The sequence below is a fragment of the Astatotilapia calliptera genome, chromosome 11 (assembly GCF_900246225.1).
Source record: "Astatotilapia calliptera chromosome 11, fAstCal1.2, whole genome shotgun sequence".
Classification (NCBI taxonomy): domain Eukaryota; kingdom Metazoa; phylum Chordata; class Actinopteri; order Cichliformes; family Cichlidae; genus Astatotilapia; species Astatotilapia calliptera.
Window position 1 is genome coordinate 19,456,639 of NC_039312.1, and position 18,553 is coordinate 19,475,191.

The 18,553-nt window shown below is 41.4% G+C and overlaps 2 protein-coding genes across 4 annotated transcripts; one reads left to right on the forward strand and one right to left on the reverse strand.

Annotated features, from left to right (window-relative positions):
- Positions 1-173: 173 nt before the first annotated feature.
- On the reverse strand, positions 174-6,585 carry rbm12ba (RNA binding motif protein 12Ba). Of its 2 annotated transcripts, none has more exons than XM_026183969.1 (2): positions 6,466-6,585; positions 174-2,128 (listed from the first exon to the last, which is right to left on the reverse strand). In XM_026183969.1, the coding sequence occupies exon 2, from the start codon at positions 2,092-2,094 to the stop codon at positions 379-381; it is 1,716 nt and encodes a 571-aa protein (XP_026039754.1). In that variant the 5' UTR covers positions 2,095-2,128; positions 6,466-6,585; the 3' UTR covers positions 174-378. The 2 variants fall into 2 exon arrangements, with proteins under 2 accessions (XP_026039754.1, XP_026039753.1); XM_026183968.1 differs by lacking the exon at positions 6,466-6,585 and adding an exon at positions 2,311-3,635.
- Positions 3,769-18,170, forward strand: tmem67 (transmembrane protein 67). Of its 2 annotated transcripts, XM_026183963.1 has the most exons (29): positions 3,769-4,084; positions 8,409-8,497; positions 8,613-8,703; positions 9,028-9,127; positions 9,452-9,515; positions 9,633-9,704; positions 9,820-9,882; positions 10,138-10,292; positions 10,381-10,489; positions 10,662-10,748; positions 11,374-11,439; positions 11,530-11,683; positions 12,051-12,171; positions 13,666-13,771; positions 13,947-14,003; positions 14,121-14,219; positions 14,309-14,407; positions 14,574-14,582; positions 14,684-14,770; positions 14,884-14,983; positions 15,067-15,206; positions 15,301-15,441; positions 15,570-15,650; positions 15,734-15,850; positions 15,936-16,052; positions 17,292-17,399; positions 17,520-17,622; positions 17,710-17,852; positions 17,935-18,170. In XM_026183963.1, exons 1-29 carry the CDS (start codon positions 3,880-3,882, stop codon positions 18,013-18,015), a joined length of 2,964 nt encoding a protein of 987 aa, XP_026039748.1. In that variant the 5' UTR covers positions 3,769-3,879; the 3' UTR covers positions 18,016-18,170. The 2 variants fall into 2 exon arrangements, with proteins under 2 accessions (XP_026039748.1, XP_026039749.1); XM_026183964.1 differs by lacking the exon at positions 14,574-14,582.
- Positions 18,171-18,553: the final 383 nt, after the last annotated feature.

The window sequence follows — 18,553 nt, forward strand, 5'->3', positions numbered from 1 at the left end:
GGATCCTCTAGGTTAGGAAGTTGTATTTGAGACCTTCCTTGTGCAGTATCGGACACAAATAACTAGCTCGATTGGTTTCTTTTCATCTTGGGTGCAGGTTCTGAAAGTTCCATCTTCCATCCAACAGGGATTTTTCCATTGGCAGTTGTATTTGGTGAATAAATAAACCAACAAAGTATTTCAGGATTTATTTTAAACAGTACAAATGATTTATGAACAGGAAGGTATTAGAAAAGCAGAATCATGTTTCATGCAAGAAATGTTGCCACAAACAGAACTGGTCAAAAACTTGAATGAATAAATGAATGAATGAATAAAGCTTTGAACAGTCTCGCACAGCTCTGTCCACATTAGAGCGCTGTCTAAAAATTGTCAAACTTATTTTGCCAAGATGTCCTCCATCTGCCTCATGGTAATGCACGTCAGAAGCACCTTCGTCCCCAGAAAGTCTTTCCCGTGGAGCCTCTGAGCCAGCGCAGCAAGCTTCTTTGACTTAAACTGAATCACGGCCTCACCGATGCCACTTCCCTCACTGTTGCGCAGTAACGCAATGTTGTCCTTCTTTATTTTGTACTTGCTGAAAAGGCTTTTGATTTGATCTTTCTGCACATCTGCCGGCATGTTTCTTATAAACAGGCAAGTCTTAGCTTCCAGGCCCATGTCCGCACCCAGTGACCCCTCAGAGGCATCAACTAGGCCAGATTTCCTCTTTAGATTTGGTTTCGTTCTTGGGTCTTTGGGCTTTAGACGATGCTTGAGACTTTTAAGATGCATTTTGCTCATCTTTTCTCTCATTGCCTCCTTTGTGATTGATGAGACTGTAATAGTATTGGAGCCTACGTGGCAGCCAGTGAGATTCATTGCATAGTCGAAATCTTCAGTTCGATTAAAAAGGAGAAAAGCAGTGTCTGTTCTGTTGCCTTCTTTGTCGAGCAGATGCAGTACATTTTTGTGTGGAATGGTTGCACATCCAAACAACTCTTTTATTTCAGTCTTGGTCATCGTTTTTGGCAGATTGCTTACCATAACAATGTACTCCACAGCTGGAGTTCCTGACTCACTGTCAACTTTTAGCTTTTTTGGTCCATTAGTTAGCAGCTGGTTGATGGACTTCCTCTTGGGGCGCAGTACAGAAGCAGATTTTTGCCTGTGGTTTACACTTTCTTTAAGAGGGTACTGGTGGCGTTCTTGTATCGCCTCAACATCAACAGCATCTTCACATTCCTGCAGCGCGCTATTCCATATCTTCTCACACGCTCCACGAACATCCACGCAGAAGGGGCCCAGTGATTGCTGGTTAAAGTTAAGAGCAGCACTTGCATCCTGCATTGTAGCAAACTTCACAAGGCAGCCATGGTTTAATCCCAACCTCACATTTACTATGGCTTCCTGTACAGTCAGCCCTCTGAAAAAATGGCAGATATCACCTTTTGTGGTTGAGGGTGGCAGACCAAAGAGCCTGACGTAGCCTGGCTGTGAGTTTAGAGTTTGCTCTGGTGTCCTCTCCTCTTTCCCTACAGCAGCAGGACAGTCTGCGATGAGGACATCTCTTTGGTGGGTTGGCTGAAGACCTTGGAGAACAGTACAAATCCCAAGAAGAAAGGCTGCACTGGGATCAAGAGATTGTGCATCTGAAGTCTGTATATCTGCAGGACTGTGATGAACATTCTGTGCCTTCACAGATAGATTTGAACTAGCACGACTAACTGGGTATGTAGAAGAAGGTGAAAGACTTGCAGTATTATCGCGAGGCCTAGTATTTGAACTCATGCGATTTACAGCGGCACGTGGTCGCAGTCTAACAGCATGGTGGGAGGCTTTCTTCTTCTCCTTTAAAACTGTCTCTAATCTATGCTCCAGCTCTTCCATCTTGCTTATGTGCAGAGTCACCTTAGAGCCTTTGAGTACATTTCCAGTCAGCCGCATGGCCAGCTGGGCCTCTCTTTCTGTGTTGAATGCAATAAAGGCCTCTTGGAGCCTTCCTCCCACAATGCACACTCCACCATCAGGAATTCGCACAGAGCCAAAGAAAGCCCGAATATCTTCAATACCCGCCTTGGCATCCAGACCTTTCAGTCGCAGGATTATGGTCATTTTGCTGCTACCAGGTCACCAAGTTATGAGATACCTTTAAAAAAAAGTGAGAGAGAAGGAAAACGGCTGAAATGAGCCAAAATATGGGCTGTGTGTTAGCATACGACCACGAAACGCACATTCAGTGAGAACACGTGTCCTGCTGGTGGAAAGCAAAAGAGAAGGCGCAGGAAAAACACGTTTTCTTCTTTCCTTGAAATCCGAACAAATACTCACCACAGCCACTCACAACAGATACTGGTTAAAAGCTGGCATGGAGGGCGTTGTCACTGCTGTAAACCCGACTAAACTTTTAGTCATGGACCCATGCTTAAAATCTCTTTTGTCCCGCCTCTCCCGCTTAACCCCTTACCCCGTTGATTTTTTATAGACTTACCGCCACCTGCTGGAGGGGAGCGTAACTCCTGGGAGAACTGGTACATCACTGTACATCAAAAATAATCTGCATGACATTGCCCTCAGCTCTCTTTTTTCCAGTGTCCTCGTTGATTCAACACAATCATGTCCTGTGAGCCTAAACATATCCCCGTTTCTATGTGTGTGTTGTTGTTGTTTTTTTCCAAATAAAATAAGAGCAAAAATGGTTTCAGCAAATTACTAAAGTGCAAATTATTAAATAAAATTAGTAATTTATCCATAAAAAGCTAGAAAAAAAACACATACCTTGAGTGTTGGTTTCCTAAACTAAGAATTGATCCGTCATGAATTTGAAAATGAGTAAGTTTCAGTTATTTACCTGAACTCTCTTTGTAAGGCTTGTGCATCTCCTATCTGCTCTCCTGTTTTAAAGCGTTTCACTTAAATCTTTAGATTTTTAAAATCTTACTTGATCACTAAGAGGTGCGGTCTCTCCTCCCCTGAGGTCTATGCCGATATATTAACATACGTACTTTGTGTAAGGAAGTGGAAATGCAAGATGCAGCTGCAGATTATGTTTCCTGTCAAAAGTCCCGTATGACTCACACGTTAAAACCCAAACAAAAACAAGTAATTACTACTTTGCAATAGGTGTATTTTCTAAAATCTTGCTCTTCTGAAAAGCTGGTTAGATCTTCAGCTTGTGTTTATCAGTACCTTAAGCAGTGAAGGTTTTCAATGTGCCTATTTGCAGTGAAATCGGTGAAAACACCCTTATTTATTTTATTTTAAACTACCCGCTGTGGTGGCCTCTTGTGAATAAAGGAGCAGATCAAAGTAACTTTATATTATTTAGAACAATGTAGGAGGCAGGTGTAAAAATTAAAGCTGAGTTTAAATACTTTGGGTTACCCATCCAAAGCAACAGACCGTGCACAAGAGAGGTAAAGAAGGGCGTCCAGACAGGGTGAAGTAGAGCAGCAAGTGTGAAAGGGGAGGTGGCAAGGTTTAGAAGACTGCCGTCAGACCTGCTATGATTTATTGTACTTACAAAAGACAGGAGACCAGAGCTAAAGGTATTAACGTTTTCACTGGGAGGGATCGGACTGGACAGAATTCGAAACATTTACATTTAAGTACACATTTAAATAAAGTTACAATCAAATTAAAATAAAGTTACATCTCATATATGAAGAAAATCCACTTTATGAATTTATAATGGAGCTAAACTAATGGTCAGATTAATACTAATTAATTTCCCCTAAAATAAAAAAAGTATTTTATATAGAAATCTTTTAAATGAATTTAACTGTTTTATTTCAGGTATGGGTTGTTGGTTTTTTTTTGTTGTTTTTTACTCATTTGCGTCATCACGTCATCACGTCGCATAAAGCACTGTGGGTAAAAAAGGGAAGAACGTTGTTTACCATGGCGACGGAGACGCTACAGTTTGTCGTTAACAGACACAAAGTGCCTGTAACGTTGTTTATTTTAATGTACATCGACGTCCTGCGGTGCCAGCCGTTCACCATCCCCTTCAGGACTCCATCAGACTGCGGCGCGGAGGAGTTTTTCGATATTTCGAGTTTGTCGTGTGTGAGGTGCGGTCCAAATCAGCGGCGGAGCACAACAGGTCGGTTAACCTCACCATCATCACACCGCATCACCGGAATCGAGCAAACGACGCCACTTTGAAAATAAAAGTGTCTTACCGTTAATCAAATAAAGTTTAAGTCTAACCACAAAGAAGCCAAAGTAAGCTAGGGTGCTCGGTGCAAAAATAATGAGCTCAGGAGCTAGCACGCTGCTGAGATAAAGAGGTATGCACGGAGTCTGACGTTAAGTAAAGTTAGACAGCAGGTTTGAGCTGAAATGCAAGTAATGCTGAACAGAGCTGATCACATGCAAATAATATTATTTCAAACAAGAGCACAAAGCAGCCAGGTGCGCTTGGAGAGCACAGGAGGACACAAACACTGCTTTCAGAGGCGTCCTGCTTGCTGTAAGCCTTCTGACTTGTGATAATCTGAGAGGAAGCTAAATAGATGGCTCTTTTATAATTTATAATTCTCAAACTAATGACGGCTTCTGACATGAGCACCGTTCATGTCAGAAGCCTCCGTTTTCCCACAGTTACCGTTTGCTGTGTATTCTCAACTACTGTGGATTACTTTGATCATAAAGAAATCTTATTGCCAATTCAACCTTATTTTGTAACATATAGGTCTTCATTTTAGTTGTACTTCTTTTTCCTTCTTTCTTTTAGCTGGTCCCCTTAGGGGGTCACCAAAGCAGATCATCTACCGCCATCTCACTGTGTCCCTGCATCCTCCTCTGTCACACCAATCCTCTGCATGTCCTCTCCCATCAATAACCTCTGTGGTCTTCTTCTTTTTCTCTTACCCTGCGGCTCCACATTTGGCATTCTTTGTCAATTGTACCCACTATCCACCCTCTGTCCAAACCATCTCAGCCTTGCCTCACTAAGTTTGTCTCCAACATTTTAGGTTGTAATTAAACTGTCTTAAATAAAAGATCCTGTTACACACTTGATCCTAGATCCCAGAGTGCCTGTGCTCATCTAATGCTTTCCCCAAACTTTATGGGTGTATGATATATGTATATGTGGAAAAGGTGACCATCGTTGTTTTTTTGTTGTTGTTGTTATTTGTTTTTGGGGGTTTTTCTATTGTCAAATGGGAAAAGATGCAGTGATTAATTTTCTCTAGCCATTGCAGGAAACTAGAGGAAGAACAGCCTTCCTAAGAGCCCTCTTTTATACTCATTTGTCAGGCACTTCACCTGCTCTCTCTCTTCCCATTTTTTCCCCTTCTTTCTCTCCCTTTACCAAGCATGGCTTGCTTGTTGAGGCCCATCCCATTGTTTCTCCCGTTCTCTCTGACCTCTCACCCACATAATTTAAGGCAAATTCAAGCTCACTTAATCACGATAGTTACATTTTCTTTTTTTCTATGTTGTACACAAACATGATTTCTCATTAGCTCAATTACATATGATATCATGACACTTCAACTGCTTTACTTCTTTTCAGCTCTGTCACATGTGAATATACCTTTTGTCTTCATGACTCTGTGTTTATCAATTGCAACTTACTCAATATAATTCTTTTATTCAAAATCATGCATGATGGACCAGAGACTCACATTTCTCTGTCTTTTACGCACTGCCCGCTTAGTGCTCTCACTCGCATAGAGAGAGACAAGGACACACCGTAGTTGTAACAATGTGCCCAGAATCTAGGCAAAAGTCAAGCATTAAAACCATTTTATTACTCAAACCACATTTTCTCATTCATCATATTGATCAGGTTTACTCTTGATTATGTTCTAGAAAGAATTAAGTAGGATTCCCTATTAGCAAAATTACATATGGATAAACTCTGTTTTAGCACTATGTATCACTTTAACCATAAAAAGACTGGATGTTAGGTCCTTTTTTTCCACTTTTGACGGTGTTTCTCAATCTTTCACAAAATAAAAATACTTCAGATAGGGCAAAAACAGAGTTTATTCAATTCTAACCAGCTTGAAGGCCAATATTTATTATGATCACCTTTATTCTTTATCACACCGTGAACTTTCTTAGACCAACGTTCTCGTAATGTCTTAAGTACTCTTCAGGAAACGTTCTCCAGGCTTCTTTGAGGACATTTAAAGCTCTTCTTTGGATGTTTGCTGCTTCATCTTTGTCAAGATGAAGCAATGAGAAATGTTGAATGTTTTATTCCCTCCTTTTCCAAATCAGACACTGAAACCATTGAACCGAAAGTGTGAATCTTTTCCCACAAAGTGCCAGCAGCAGCAGCATTATAGAGTCACCACATAAATCAAATGTAAGAAGGAAAAAGAGCATAGCGGGTAGTGCTTTCACTTTATTACACGATTGCCCAACACTTTAGTTTAACAATAACAAAAGTAACTTAACCGTGTAACTCTGGGAGCTGTACAATGTTATCATATACTAAAATTTAAAAACTGAAGAAATATTTTCTACCTGGGATGTTGTATCCTGTGTCGAGTTTGTAACCAGCTGCGAATCAGTGATTTTAACCCGTCGTTTGCTCTTCCTGTCACATGAAGTGAAGCTACCGAGTGCTACAGCACTTGGTTGAGTAATTTGTTTACTCTGTGTCGCACATCTCCAGCTGCTCGTATCTCCTCCTCCTGTGCCGTCACACCCTCTATGTACTCATGCAGTGTTTTGTTTTTTTGTTTTTTGTTTTTGTTTTTTGCTTCATTTGATGAAACAAGTTTGTCGTTTCCAGCTTTAGTGGGGACAGTTTTCTTGCCTGTTTTTGCAAAACATGGAGGTTTTTGTTAACTAAAAATCGTCATCGGTAGCTCACACGTGGCTCTCGCTTTCAGGCACGTCTGGGTTCGTCTCCCGTTATAGGCACCACAGAAAATAAATTAATGACATTGCTGTACCTGATGGTACTTCTCTGTGTTCCGAATTCCTTCAATTTTCACAAGTTCTTTGACACCACTGACTGAAATACCATTTGGTGGGGGGTTTTATGATTGAATGATTCATATGTGAATCATCTTAAAATTGTTGGGTATAAGGATTACACTGAGAAAAACTGAAGAACTATTGTTCAAGGCAGCTTTTAAAAAAACATTACAAGAAGATCTGGTTCCTTGGAAGCAAAATATAAAGAAATGAGGGGTGCCTCAAGACTTTTGCACAGTACTTAAATTAAGAGAGAACTAGACCACAGCAGATTATCTAGACTATGAAAGCTGTCTGCTTTTAAAGGAATCCAGCATCAAGGACTTAGTTCTAACTTCTGATTCATACAGTGAGTGACGGCGTGGTTAGGGTTAATCTTTTCACACTCGAGTGTGTTTGCCCCTCCTGAACATCAGTGCAGTTATGCCATCACTTTCAAAGCCAACAAACAGTGCAACAAATTTCTGATGTAGATTATCAGTTTGACACTCAGTAATAATAATAGATTGGATTTATATAGTGCTTTTCTAGGCACCCAAAGCGCTTTACAATTCCACTACTCTCGCATTCACACACTGGTGGAGGCAGCTACACATGTAGCCACAGCTGCCCTGGGGCAGACTGACAGAAGCGAGGCTGCTATATTGCGTCATCGGCCCCTCTGGCCAACACCAGTAGGAGGTAGGGTAAAGTGTCTTGCCCAAGGACACGATGACCAGGACAGAGAGCCCAGGTATCGAATCGGCGACCTTCGTGTTACAGATACGCTTCCCAACCCCCTGAGCCACGGCCAGGGTTATGACAAAATATGACAATCTGCTGCTCTGAATTGCTTTCATTTACTTAGCCAGGGGTAGTTTTTATGCTCCAAATGTCTGCTGGCACTTGTTTGCTGCTGATTGAAGAGCTATGCATGGATCAGTGTGGGTTTAGAAGGATACAGGATCAGTCTACTTAGGAGTGCTGGCAGTGAAAGTTGGATTCTCATTTCGTTGTAGTTTGGCCTACAGATAGCATTAAGCTTAGAGGGGAAGATAAATGTCATCCCCTTTTTTTTCATAAAAAAAAAAAAGAAAACTCAGTAGAGGATGTGTAGATCAAAGCTTGTGAAATCACATCCTGTATCCTGTGTATTTGCTCTTTATTCTGTTTCCAGAAACTGCAGAAACAATTCCTTTAGAAAGAACAAAAAAAGACTGAAGAAAATGAGATACATGCAACTAAACCTGCCAATCTAGAAGGATGTGTGCCTGTCATTGTTTTGTGACACATTGTGGCAGGGCCACTTCTTCGCTTGGTCTTTACTTGTAAAAAAACAAACAAAAAAAAACAAATACAGCATAAACACCACATAAAAACACTGTTAAAACATTGTTTAAAACATTTTGGAGGGGTTGTCATTGCATTAATATCTCTGAGCTGAAAGCTACGCAACATATCCAGTGTTCCCTCAAAGTTTAAATTGGGTTTCTTACTGTTTTCAGGACTGAGCTGTGTCTGCCAGAGTGGGTACAAAACTGTTACCACTGATAAAGCGTCCATTTCTTGTGAGAAATGTCTCCCAAACAAACCGGTACGTATAGTTTTTCACTTTTATTTCGTTTTTGTTTTGTTTTTTAATTTGATGTAAGATAGTTTGTATCTTAGGTTATGTGAGCTCTTACAGTGTTCTCTGTTTTTATTTACAGGGCGTCACAAAAGATGGGTTCGGTTGTATTCGCTGTCCAGGCGGCCTCAGTAATGACGGAAAGTGCCAGTGCCCCCCTGGTGATGTCCTGGGTGAGTCACTGGTAATAGGAATGCAGTAAACAGTGGTACAGTCGTTGGTACTGTCATAGAAGAAGGTACTGGGTTTGAATCTGCCGTCCAGCTAGGGACCTTTCTGTGTGGAGTTTGTGTGTTCTTACTTTGCTTATGCAAGCTCTCTCTAGCTTCATCGCACAGCCCGAAGACATGAAATGTGAATGTGCATGGTTGTCTGTGACCCTGTGTTGGCAACCTGTGCAGAGGGAATCTCCCTCTCAAACTAATAAGCTAATAAATTGAATGAAAAACCGTAATAATTGTGCATTTGCTGCATGAAAGGTTGTTTTTGTTTTTCAGTGGAAAGAGATCTCAATGGAACCCTCTTGGAAGAGGCCAGGTGTGAAACGTGCGATGAAGACAGTCCTGCTTTGTCGGTACCAAACAGGAATGGAGACAGGTGTTTTGTCTGACTAAAATCTGCATATTTGAAGAGATTAATTAAGTACAGTCTCATTTCGTTCAGAGACTGTACTTTGAACGAAACAGATGATTTCACTGTTCCACTGTGGCACAGAAAGGCAGCATTAGAGATTTTAAAATGTCCAATATTGATCCCAAAAAGATGATTCTGTTTATCTGGACGTAGCGTTCTTTTTGTATGCACAGACATTTGTTTTTACTCCTGCTAGTTCTGTCTGAGTTGTAGTAAAGTTTGCCTTGACTGCAGATCTTGCTTGTATGGTATGTGAGAAATGGAGTGATACCTAAAATTGCCTTTTAGGTGTGAGAGATGTCTGGCTGCCTACGTTAATACCTCTTGTGCATGTAAATCTCCTAACGTCCCGGTGAGTCCAGACAATCTTGACCCTTTTGACATCTTAAACATCCCACATCATTAAATTAAGAGGCTATAGGATTGCATCTGTGATTGTTTTGTGATTTATTTTTTTCTCTCTCCCCAGGGAGGAGGTTTATGTTTCCCTCCTGGTATCATCTCCACCAATGTCAATCCCACTGTCACTTATTCTCAGTTGGTGAGTCTCCTTCTCTCTGATTTCTTGGTAAATTTTTTGATGGTTTTTTTTGTTCTTTTTTTCTTTGTCTTTTTTCTTTTTTTTTTTAAACTCTGATCTGTTTTTCGCCTTGCAGAAGTTCAGTGTCCAGTCAGCCTGGTTCCTGGAAAACCTCTACTCCTCTTCCTCAGCTTGCCTTGTAAATCCAAGACTTTATGTATTTTATACGTAATTCTTCATCTAAAATCATGGGAAGCAAGTTTAAGTCACATTCCAATATTGTCATAAACAATGTCCCTACTATGTCACTTGTCACAAATCATTAGATTTTTTTTAAAGCCAACCCCTGAGGTGGCTTTTAAAATATGTGTAATGTGCTTTGTTACGAGTGCTGTGTGCCGGTATTATTCTGATGTATTTAGCAGTGCTGTGTAAACAAGTCGTGTTCCTACAGGGCTTCTCCAACCTGACGGCGTGTCAGGCTCTTGGAAACATGTGTGTGATGAACATGCACTCTTTCAGCAGTGCATCTACAGATGCCTGTGCACTCTTCAACAACATCTTCAGATTCAGGGCTGCTTTGAGCTCAACCCAAGGCATTTCTTACTGGTAATCATGTATAAATTATGCGACCTTTCTGTAAACGTGAATGAATCCTGTTGTAGTTTACCCTGAGTGAATGCTCACAACTCTTCAGGAGAGCTAATCTGCCGTGGCTTTATTACGGGGATGAACCAGGAGTTGCCATTCGCGTGCTTCAGACTGATCCTGTTCCAATTGGGTTTAGCTTCAGAGGTAAAAACAAGGTAAGTACTTGACTTTAAGCCTCTTTACATTAAAACAGAATAGTAATGAAAATAACTGTGAAAGACAATGATAGCAGTAAATAAACATTTTTTGGCACCTTAAATTGAGATGTAAAATTAAAAAGTAAATGTTCTTTTAATTGACATTTTTGTTGTGTGTGTTTTTTGTCAGAACACAGACTTTAGACTGCTTGCTGCTGTCTACAATGTCAGAGGAGAGTTCCTCAGATGGGAGCAAGTGGGAGGACAAAATCTGCAGGTAAAACCCTTTGAATACTACTCTACAGCACAGCCCCTTAGAAAATTAGACTTATTTGCAGAAGCTGTTTAAGAGCCAAATGAGTACAGTGAACTCACTGTACTCAAATGGCCTCCACAATCACCAGATATCAATCCAGTAGAGCGCTTTTGGGATGTGGTGGAACCAGAGATTCACATCATGTATTATCAGCCAATAAATTTGCAGCAACTGTGCGATGCTGTCATGTCAATATGGACCAAAATCTCTACGGGATGATTCCAGCACCTTGTCAAATCTGTGCCATGAAGAATTAAGACTATTTAAAGTGTCCAGTGAATGTAAATTGTAATTGTAAATTGGGACATTTTGTGAGTTTATTACTAATAAGAAAACGAAACAGTGAATATTCCCCTTTTTGCCTTTTAATGTTAGTTTTTGTTTCTCTGTAAAGATGTCTAATTGTATTGCAGATTATTGTCTTGCGATGTATCGAGTGTAACAGAATCACTGTGTCATGATGTTATCCTTTACATGAAGTATTCCGATAGTTTTGTTAACTTATTCTGTGATTCTTACCTAACTAAAAGAGTTGGAGTTTTTCCGTGTTAAGCATGTTGTCGTCTTCCTCTCCTCGCTCTTTTAGCTTTGTCCACAGCCAAAAACCAAACGGGCAGCAGCCTTCAGCTTTGGGACAGCTTACAAAGAAAGTGTGAGTTTCTTTTATTTCACTTGACTGAGAAAAAGAATACAAACTCTCTAAAATGCTGAGTGGTAATATAAGCTGTCTGTGTGTGCGCAGTGTGTTCTCTCAGTAGCACAGCTGTTTGCCACCCACCCCGAACCATTGTTCTATGACGTCTTCCTGGACCTCGGTGGAGGAGAAAACACAAAACTTCTACCCCTGCCCACACTGATCCAGAACCAGCAATACAATGGAAGATTCATCAACCAAGGTTGGATTTATATAGACTGTTGTGAAAAAGCATTTGCCCCCCACAAACACTTACATGTTTCCAATAATCAAACAAAAAATAATCAAACAAAGAAAGACAGAGTAAGTACAAAATGAAGTTTTTAAATGATGGTTTATTAAAGGGGGGGAAAAGCTATCCGACCTTACCTGGCACTGTGTCAGAATTTATTTATTTTTTGTTTACTCAGGTTCTCTTCTTCTGATTAAAATTTGTTTGATGACCTCAAACACGTAAGTGTGACAAATATGCAGCCAAAAAATAAGAAGGAGGGGGGTAAATACTTTTTCACAGCTATAAGTGTGTTTTTGCTTGCATTTCTTTGACAAATGATTTTGTTTTTATACAGAGAGCATGAACAACTGGTACTTGTCTCGACGAATGTTTCTCGTCGACACCCTGAGCGGAAGAGAAAAGAGCACAAGTTCTCAGCCTAAAGTCATCCGTGTAGCCAGCAGTGTTAAAATAAGGTAGGCTCCCGCTGTGGAAATAAGGAAACTCATGTTTTTTATGAGTTCTTAATGATGGTTTCTCGTTTGGCTCTCGGCGAAGGCGGTCGCACTTTTTCCCTCCTCCTCCTTCCCCTTATCTTCCCTGCTTAGCCTCTTGTGTCCTTGTCCTGTCTTGTGTGTATTACTTTCCCTGGAACAGTCTCTCACTGTCGTTCTCTAAGACCTAAAAGAGAATTATGGATTTGATCAACTGGTCTCTGAATGCTATTGACACCCTTTTCTCAACGAGAAGTCGGGGCTCGGGAGAGCCTGAGTGCCCTGGAGGGACTTTTCCTGCCGGATACACGATGGACGGGTGGCAGAAATGGAGGCTCATGTGCCTGGCGGAACTGTCGATCGAGGACGCTGAAGATATCTACCTATTCGGAACCATGATAACAGGGTTCTTGCTGATCGGAGCTGGTTTGGCCCTGGCTTATCGGAGAATTAAGAGAGCGGAACCGGCTGTTCAAACCACCCCAAGGCTGCCCGCTGGGATTGAAACGATGGGACGAGGCGCAACTTCTCACAACGAAAGCAGCATGGTTAAGACCTTGGAGACGCTTACAGCTGCTGTGAAGACTCAAAATAACACCATTGAGCGTATATTGGGATACATCAAGGAGAGGCCTGCTCAAAATGACATCTTTGAGCGAAAGTTGGATCACATCGCAGAACGGCTCACTGCAGTTGTGGGGTCTCAGAGTCAAAAGAATGACAACACCACGGAACGGAAGTTTGATACCATCATGGGGAGGCTCGCGGTTCTCCAACGGGAGATTGAGAGACCAGTGTCGGAGTGTCCAAGGCTGGAGCCAAACAAAAACTCCCAGATAATGACTGTGTGTTGACTATTCTTCCCATTCAATGCAAGGCCACCTGGGTTGGCTGGCAGACTGTTTACTTAGCCTGATAGGGCGGAGGACACTGTCTCAGCTGAACTCTGGACACGCACACACATACACTTACACTGATAAACATGCACTCATCCCCCTCCCTTTCCAAACGCCTTCGATGCTTGTTTCCTGCGTGGGAACACGGCGGGTCTGTGTGCGGCGCTGGAATGGTAGCGCTGTGCAGGGCGGCTGCTGTGTTCGCTTCGGATTACTCTTCACCCCCCACCCAATCCTGTGGCTTTTAATGTCTTTCACAAGTTGTGCTGTGGACATTTATGTGCTTTTTGTGCAGAGGAGTTTTTTTGTTTCCTGTTCTCATGCTGTCCTACCATGGAAGCACAGCATCAGTAGAGGTCTCTTTTTGTCCTCTTGTACTTTCCCATTGTTGTGTATATTTCAGTGTTTTTTCTGTAACGCTACCGATCTCTGACTTGTATCCCCATTTAATGTCTGTGTTGTGTGTATAAGGTCAGGGGGGTCCCATTTCACTGCAGGGCAACCTGCATGTGGCAAATAAAGGATTGATTGATTGATTGATTGATTGGTTTTGCTGGTATTGATGAGACGTGTTTGGTAGGTTTCAGTTGGTTCCACGAACCCAGGAAGGGAAGGTGTTTCCCCCTCTAATGACTGTGACCTACACAGATGTTCTCATCACGGATCTCAACACTCAAACTGTGGCTGTGAGTGGGTCGCACACTCGCACATTGTTGTCATTATGCTTTCGTTTAAAGCTTAATTTTGACGATTACACCTAATCCCTTGATCTCAGTTGTTAAGTTTGACTAAATTAGTTGATTTGTTTATCTCGAAGCAAGTTTTTGAGTGTTTGCACTGAATTAATTTGTGTTCTTCTAGACAACCTTTGCTGTAGAGTATGAGATGGATCAGAGTGAGGCTCGCTTAAAGACAGATGTGAGTAAAAGTTTGAAAGAAATGTTGATGAAACACAGGGGAGGAGTTCTTGTATGCAGCTGCTGTTACAGCAAAAAGCGATGCAGGATCAACTCTGATTTTTTTTTTCTTGCTTAGATTGCTCTGGGTGTGTTGGGTGGGGTGGCCGTGCTCTATTCCCTGCTGAAGACCATCAGCTGGAAGAGGAGGATTGCATCTTCCTTCATTGATCTGGAGGTCCTGTGCCTTTATCCTTTAATGTACTTCAGAACTATCTGTCGCTGTAACCACATGAAGTAATGTTGGTTTCTCCTGTCTTTCTTCAGACGATGGTGAAGTTTCTGTTGTTTTATGCTGGTGACCTGGCCAATGTTTTCTTTGCTGTCACTGTGGGAACTGGACTCTACTGGCTTATCTTTTACAAAGTATGTCTCATTCCCTTAAACAGCAGGTCTTTCTTTTATAGGATTATTTCTATTCTTGTGAGCTCTTTAATATGAATGTCAATGTCTCCTTTCTCTAGTTTTTTTTCCACTTCAGTCTTTTTGCATGGCTTTTAACAGCTTTTGTTTTCTTCTCTCCACTCTGTAGACATTAAAGGCAAGTTTTTTTCCTCCTCTACCTTTCCTTATCAGCACTGTTAATATTTAGATGTAGTGATTGCTGCTTTCTGGTACTTATTTGTGTCTGTGTCTGCTTAGGCCCAACAGTTTGTGTCAGTCCTGTTACCACTGCCGGCTCAGGAGGAGCAGTTTGTGACATACATCGGCTGCGCCTTTGCTCTAAAGGTTAGACACCAGCTGAGCAGATATAACAATGAGCAGTATCCTTGCTGAAAGCTAGATGGTATGCTTCAATCTGGAATACTGAAAATGTGTTATTTGGTGTGATTGTATCCAAGGCTGTCCAGTTTCTCCATAAGCTGGCCCTGCAGGTTACGGTTGATATATTTCTCATCGACTGGGAGAGGCCACGAACTAAAACTAATAGATCTGTGCCAGGTATCAACATGCTTACTTTTAGCTTCATAAGTGGTAAATGACTAGTTGCTTAAAATAATTATCCACATTGACTACTGTTTCAGTGAGTGGCGAATCAAAACATGACACCTCGCCAGTCAGCATCTGGAGGACTTACTTTGTGGCCAATGAATGGAATGAGATTCAGACAATCCGCAAGATCAGTCCGACTTTTCAGATCATGACTGTGCTTTTCTTCCTTGAGGTACATCTCCCACAATTATGGCCCTTTTGTTCATTTTGCAGCTTTTGCTACATCTCAAATTCTTGTTGCTGACATGCCATCCTGTCTTATCTAGGTGCTGGGCTTCTCAAACCTGGCCTTGAGGGACCCCTGGTCAAATTTACAGCGATCTCCCGAAGAATACACCCCCTCATACAGCCTGACACTGCGCTATGGTGTGGCAGCCTTGCTGTGGCTCTGCATTGGGCTTCTGCAGGTGCACAGCCTCCATTTGCTCACTTAACTTTTCTTTCCTTCACATCCATTCTCACCTCATTCTTTCCTAAGGTATCAGTGAAATGTACCCCTTTGAACCCCTTAAAAGATGTCCTTTAAACCCTACAGGTGATTTTCTTCACTGTGTTTTATGCACACTTTGTGGAGGACAAAATCCGTCAGTTTGTAGATCTCTGCTCAGTCAGTAATGTAAGTAGCGGGCATTGCATGAAGCCATTTTTTTCTGTCTTTATGGCCTGGATAAACATTTTTTTGTGTTTGTTTCTGTGCAGATTTCTGTGTTTATCTTATCATATCGCTGCTTTGGATACTACATTCATGGCCGTTCGGTTCATGGACATGCAGATACAAACATGGAGGAGATGAACAACAATTTGAGAAGAGAAGCCGTATGTACCCCAACAGGCTTTTAGTCTACCTCTCACTAGTGTTTTCAGCTGACTTACATGCTTTTTTTAAATTTATTTTTTTAAGGAGTCACTGTGTGCTCAGAGGGGTTTACTCCCCAACACAGAAGTCCAGACCTTTCAGGTGTCTCTTACCAGCCGTCTGGGGATGCATTATAAAAAAATACAGGAATCAATCAGCAGGGTAAGTCCTGACCACAGTCATGTCTGCACCTCAGCTATGAATGTTCTGTTTAATGGTACTGTTAGTCTGCAGACTGATCAGTACAGCTGCCTATCCCTCTAATAAGAGAGTAAAAGTGTTTAAAGCAGTTGTCTGAACGGAACTTGTTAAACATAATGTACTCTACCAGTAATGACAGACAGCCATGGAAAAGCTGCTCTGATGTTTACATTTATTTGGCTTCTTTTCTTTGCATCACAAATATCACTGCACAGTCTTGTAGTAGAAATTGGTATTACATAAATCATATAAAATGTGGTTCCCGGGGTTTAAAAGTGAAGCCAACACAGAAGTACTTTAAGCTTGCATTCTTTTGTAAGGCCACCAGGGGGTGACAGATGTGGTTGTAAAAAGTTTATGTAAAATAGACCCTCTGTTCAAATCTTCCTAAACACTTTCCTGTTCACTGTTAAGTTCTCAGTCACTGACTTCAGGTCATACTGACTAAAACATTCAGTCTGTTTTGTATCTTTGAGTCATTCTAAGTTTCAGGAAGGGTGTTTTAGCATTGACAGTGAGCTGGAAATGACAAGTCGTTAACCAATGAGCATCAGATTTAATAGTCAGACCCATCCCCACTCGCCACATCTGGTTTCAAAACACCAAGATGGCAACAGGACTCCCCAAACAAGTGGGCGACATCATGGTAGCTACACCCATGTTTTATACTGTCTGTGGTGTTGCACTAAACTATCACATGGACTAATTTTAGCTTCAGGTCTTGTCCTTGCAGTACAACTCATAAACATTTTGGATATGAAAATGTTTATGAGTGGGACGATCGTGGCTCAAGAGTTAGGAGTTCGCCTTGTAATCGGAAGGTTGCCGGTTCGAGCCCTGGCTCAGACAGTCTCGTCGTTGTGTCCTTAGGCAAGACACTTCACCCGTTGCCTATTGGTGGTGGTCAGAGTCCGGCAGCCTCGCCTCTGTCAGTGCGCCCCAGGGTGGCTGTGGCTACAACGTAGCTTGCCATCACCAGTGTGTGAATGTGTGTGTGAATGGGTGGATGACTGGATATGTAAAGTGCTTTGAGGTCCTTAGGGACTATTAAAAGCGCTATATAAATACAGGCCATTTACCATTTACCATATGAAGTCAAAGCAGTGGTTTTCTTGGGGGGGTTTTCTCAGAGCTTTTATCAGTTTGGTAACTTTTATTCATAAGTGCCTTTAAAGGAGTTGATTGTGTCTTGTCCTCCAGAGGAACCAGCCATCACGACTAACAGACGCATCCACGCTCAGCTCGCTCGAGCCGCACTTCAAAGCTTACCAAGCCATGAACCACTTCCTGGGATGTGTTATTGACCATGTTAGTACAAACACTCAAGAATAAACTCACTCAGCAAACTAAAAGCAGCAGAGTTTGATCTGACCTGATTCTAGTAGAACAGTTTGCTTATTTCTGTCTTATGTCGTATCATTTGAAAAGGCCCACTCTGACATGGACTACATAGTGAAGGACAAGCTGATGTTTGAGAGTGTCATAGGGATGGAGTTTCTTGAACCCACTGAGAAGAGCATCTTTTACAATGGTGATGGTCTGGGCCAGAGTACATTTCAGTTTGTTTGTCTCCACCTACGTGTGTGTACATGATGTCTGTTTGCACTTCTCGTGGCAGATGAGGCGCACACTTTTAGTAACGTGCTATATTATGGAAACGAGGCCACACTGCTGATCTTTGACACCTTGTTCTTCTGTGTCGTCGACCTTGGATCCCAGAGCTTTTTGCTTGCAGCTGTGCTTACATACGTGCAGCAAGTGGTCAGTATTTGTTGTCCGTACTGCATGTTCTCAGCACCGCCTAAAAAGTACTCGCAGTAATCAACCTTCTCGTTCTTTACAGATATTTCGCTTTTTGCGTAACAGTTTGGGAAGGAAGAACCTCGCCAACAAGACTCTGGTGGATGAGAGGTTCCTAATTTAAAATTCGTTGCTAGATTGTTGATATCATCTTTGTTAATTAGCTGCATTTCTTTCACAGATGTTTACTATTTACAGATTCTGTCCTTTTTGCACTTATTTTAATAAGTGGTTCTGTAATAAGTGTTTTTTACTGCTGATTTTGATGTAAATATTCAAATTTTTTGACATATTTTTGATGATTAAATGTTTTTTATGACATGATAATCATCCTGTTTTTTATTAAATTTTATTATATTTTTTAGGTAAAGAATAGTAGCGTATCCGGTAGCTATATAAACAAAGGATGATGTACATGCTCATATTCTTATGAACCCAATATTATTTATAACACAATATATTTAACATCTCTGGGTATGTTGGTGGATTCTTGTTGACAGTAAGCAGCACTATTACATGTCACCACTGGATTTTAGATGAATCAAACATGCTCATAGATTTAAAAAATCAGTCTCCTTATTTTATTCCATAAGAAATATGTGTTTGGGGGGGGGGGGGTTGTTTTCTTTTGTTTATATATATATATGTAAATCCAAACAGAA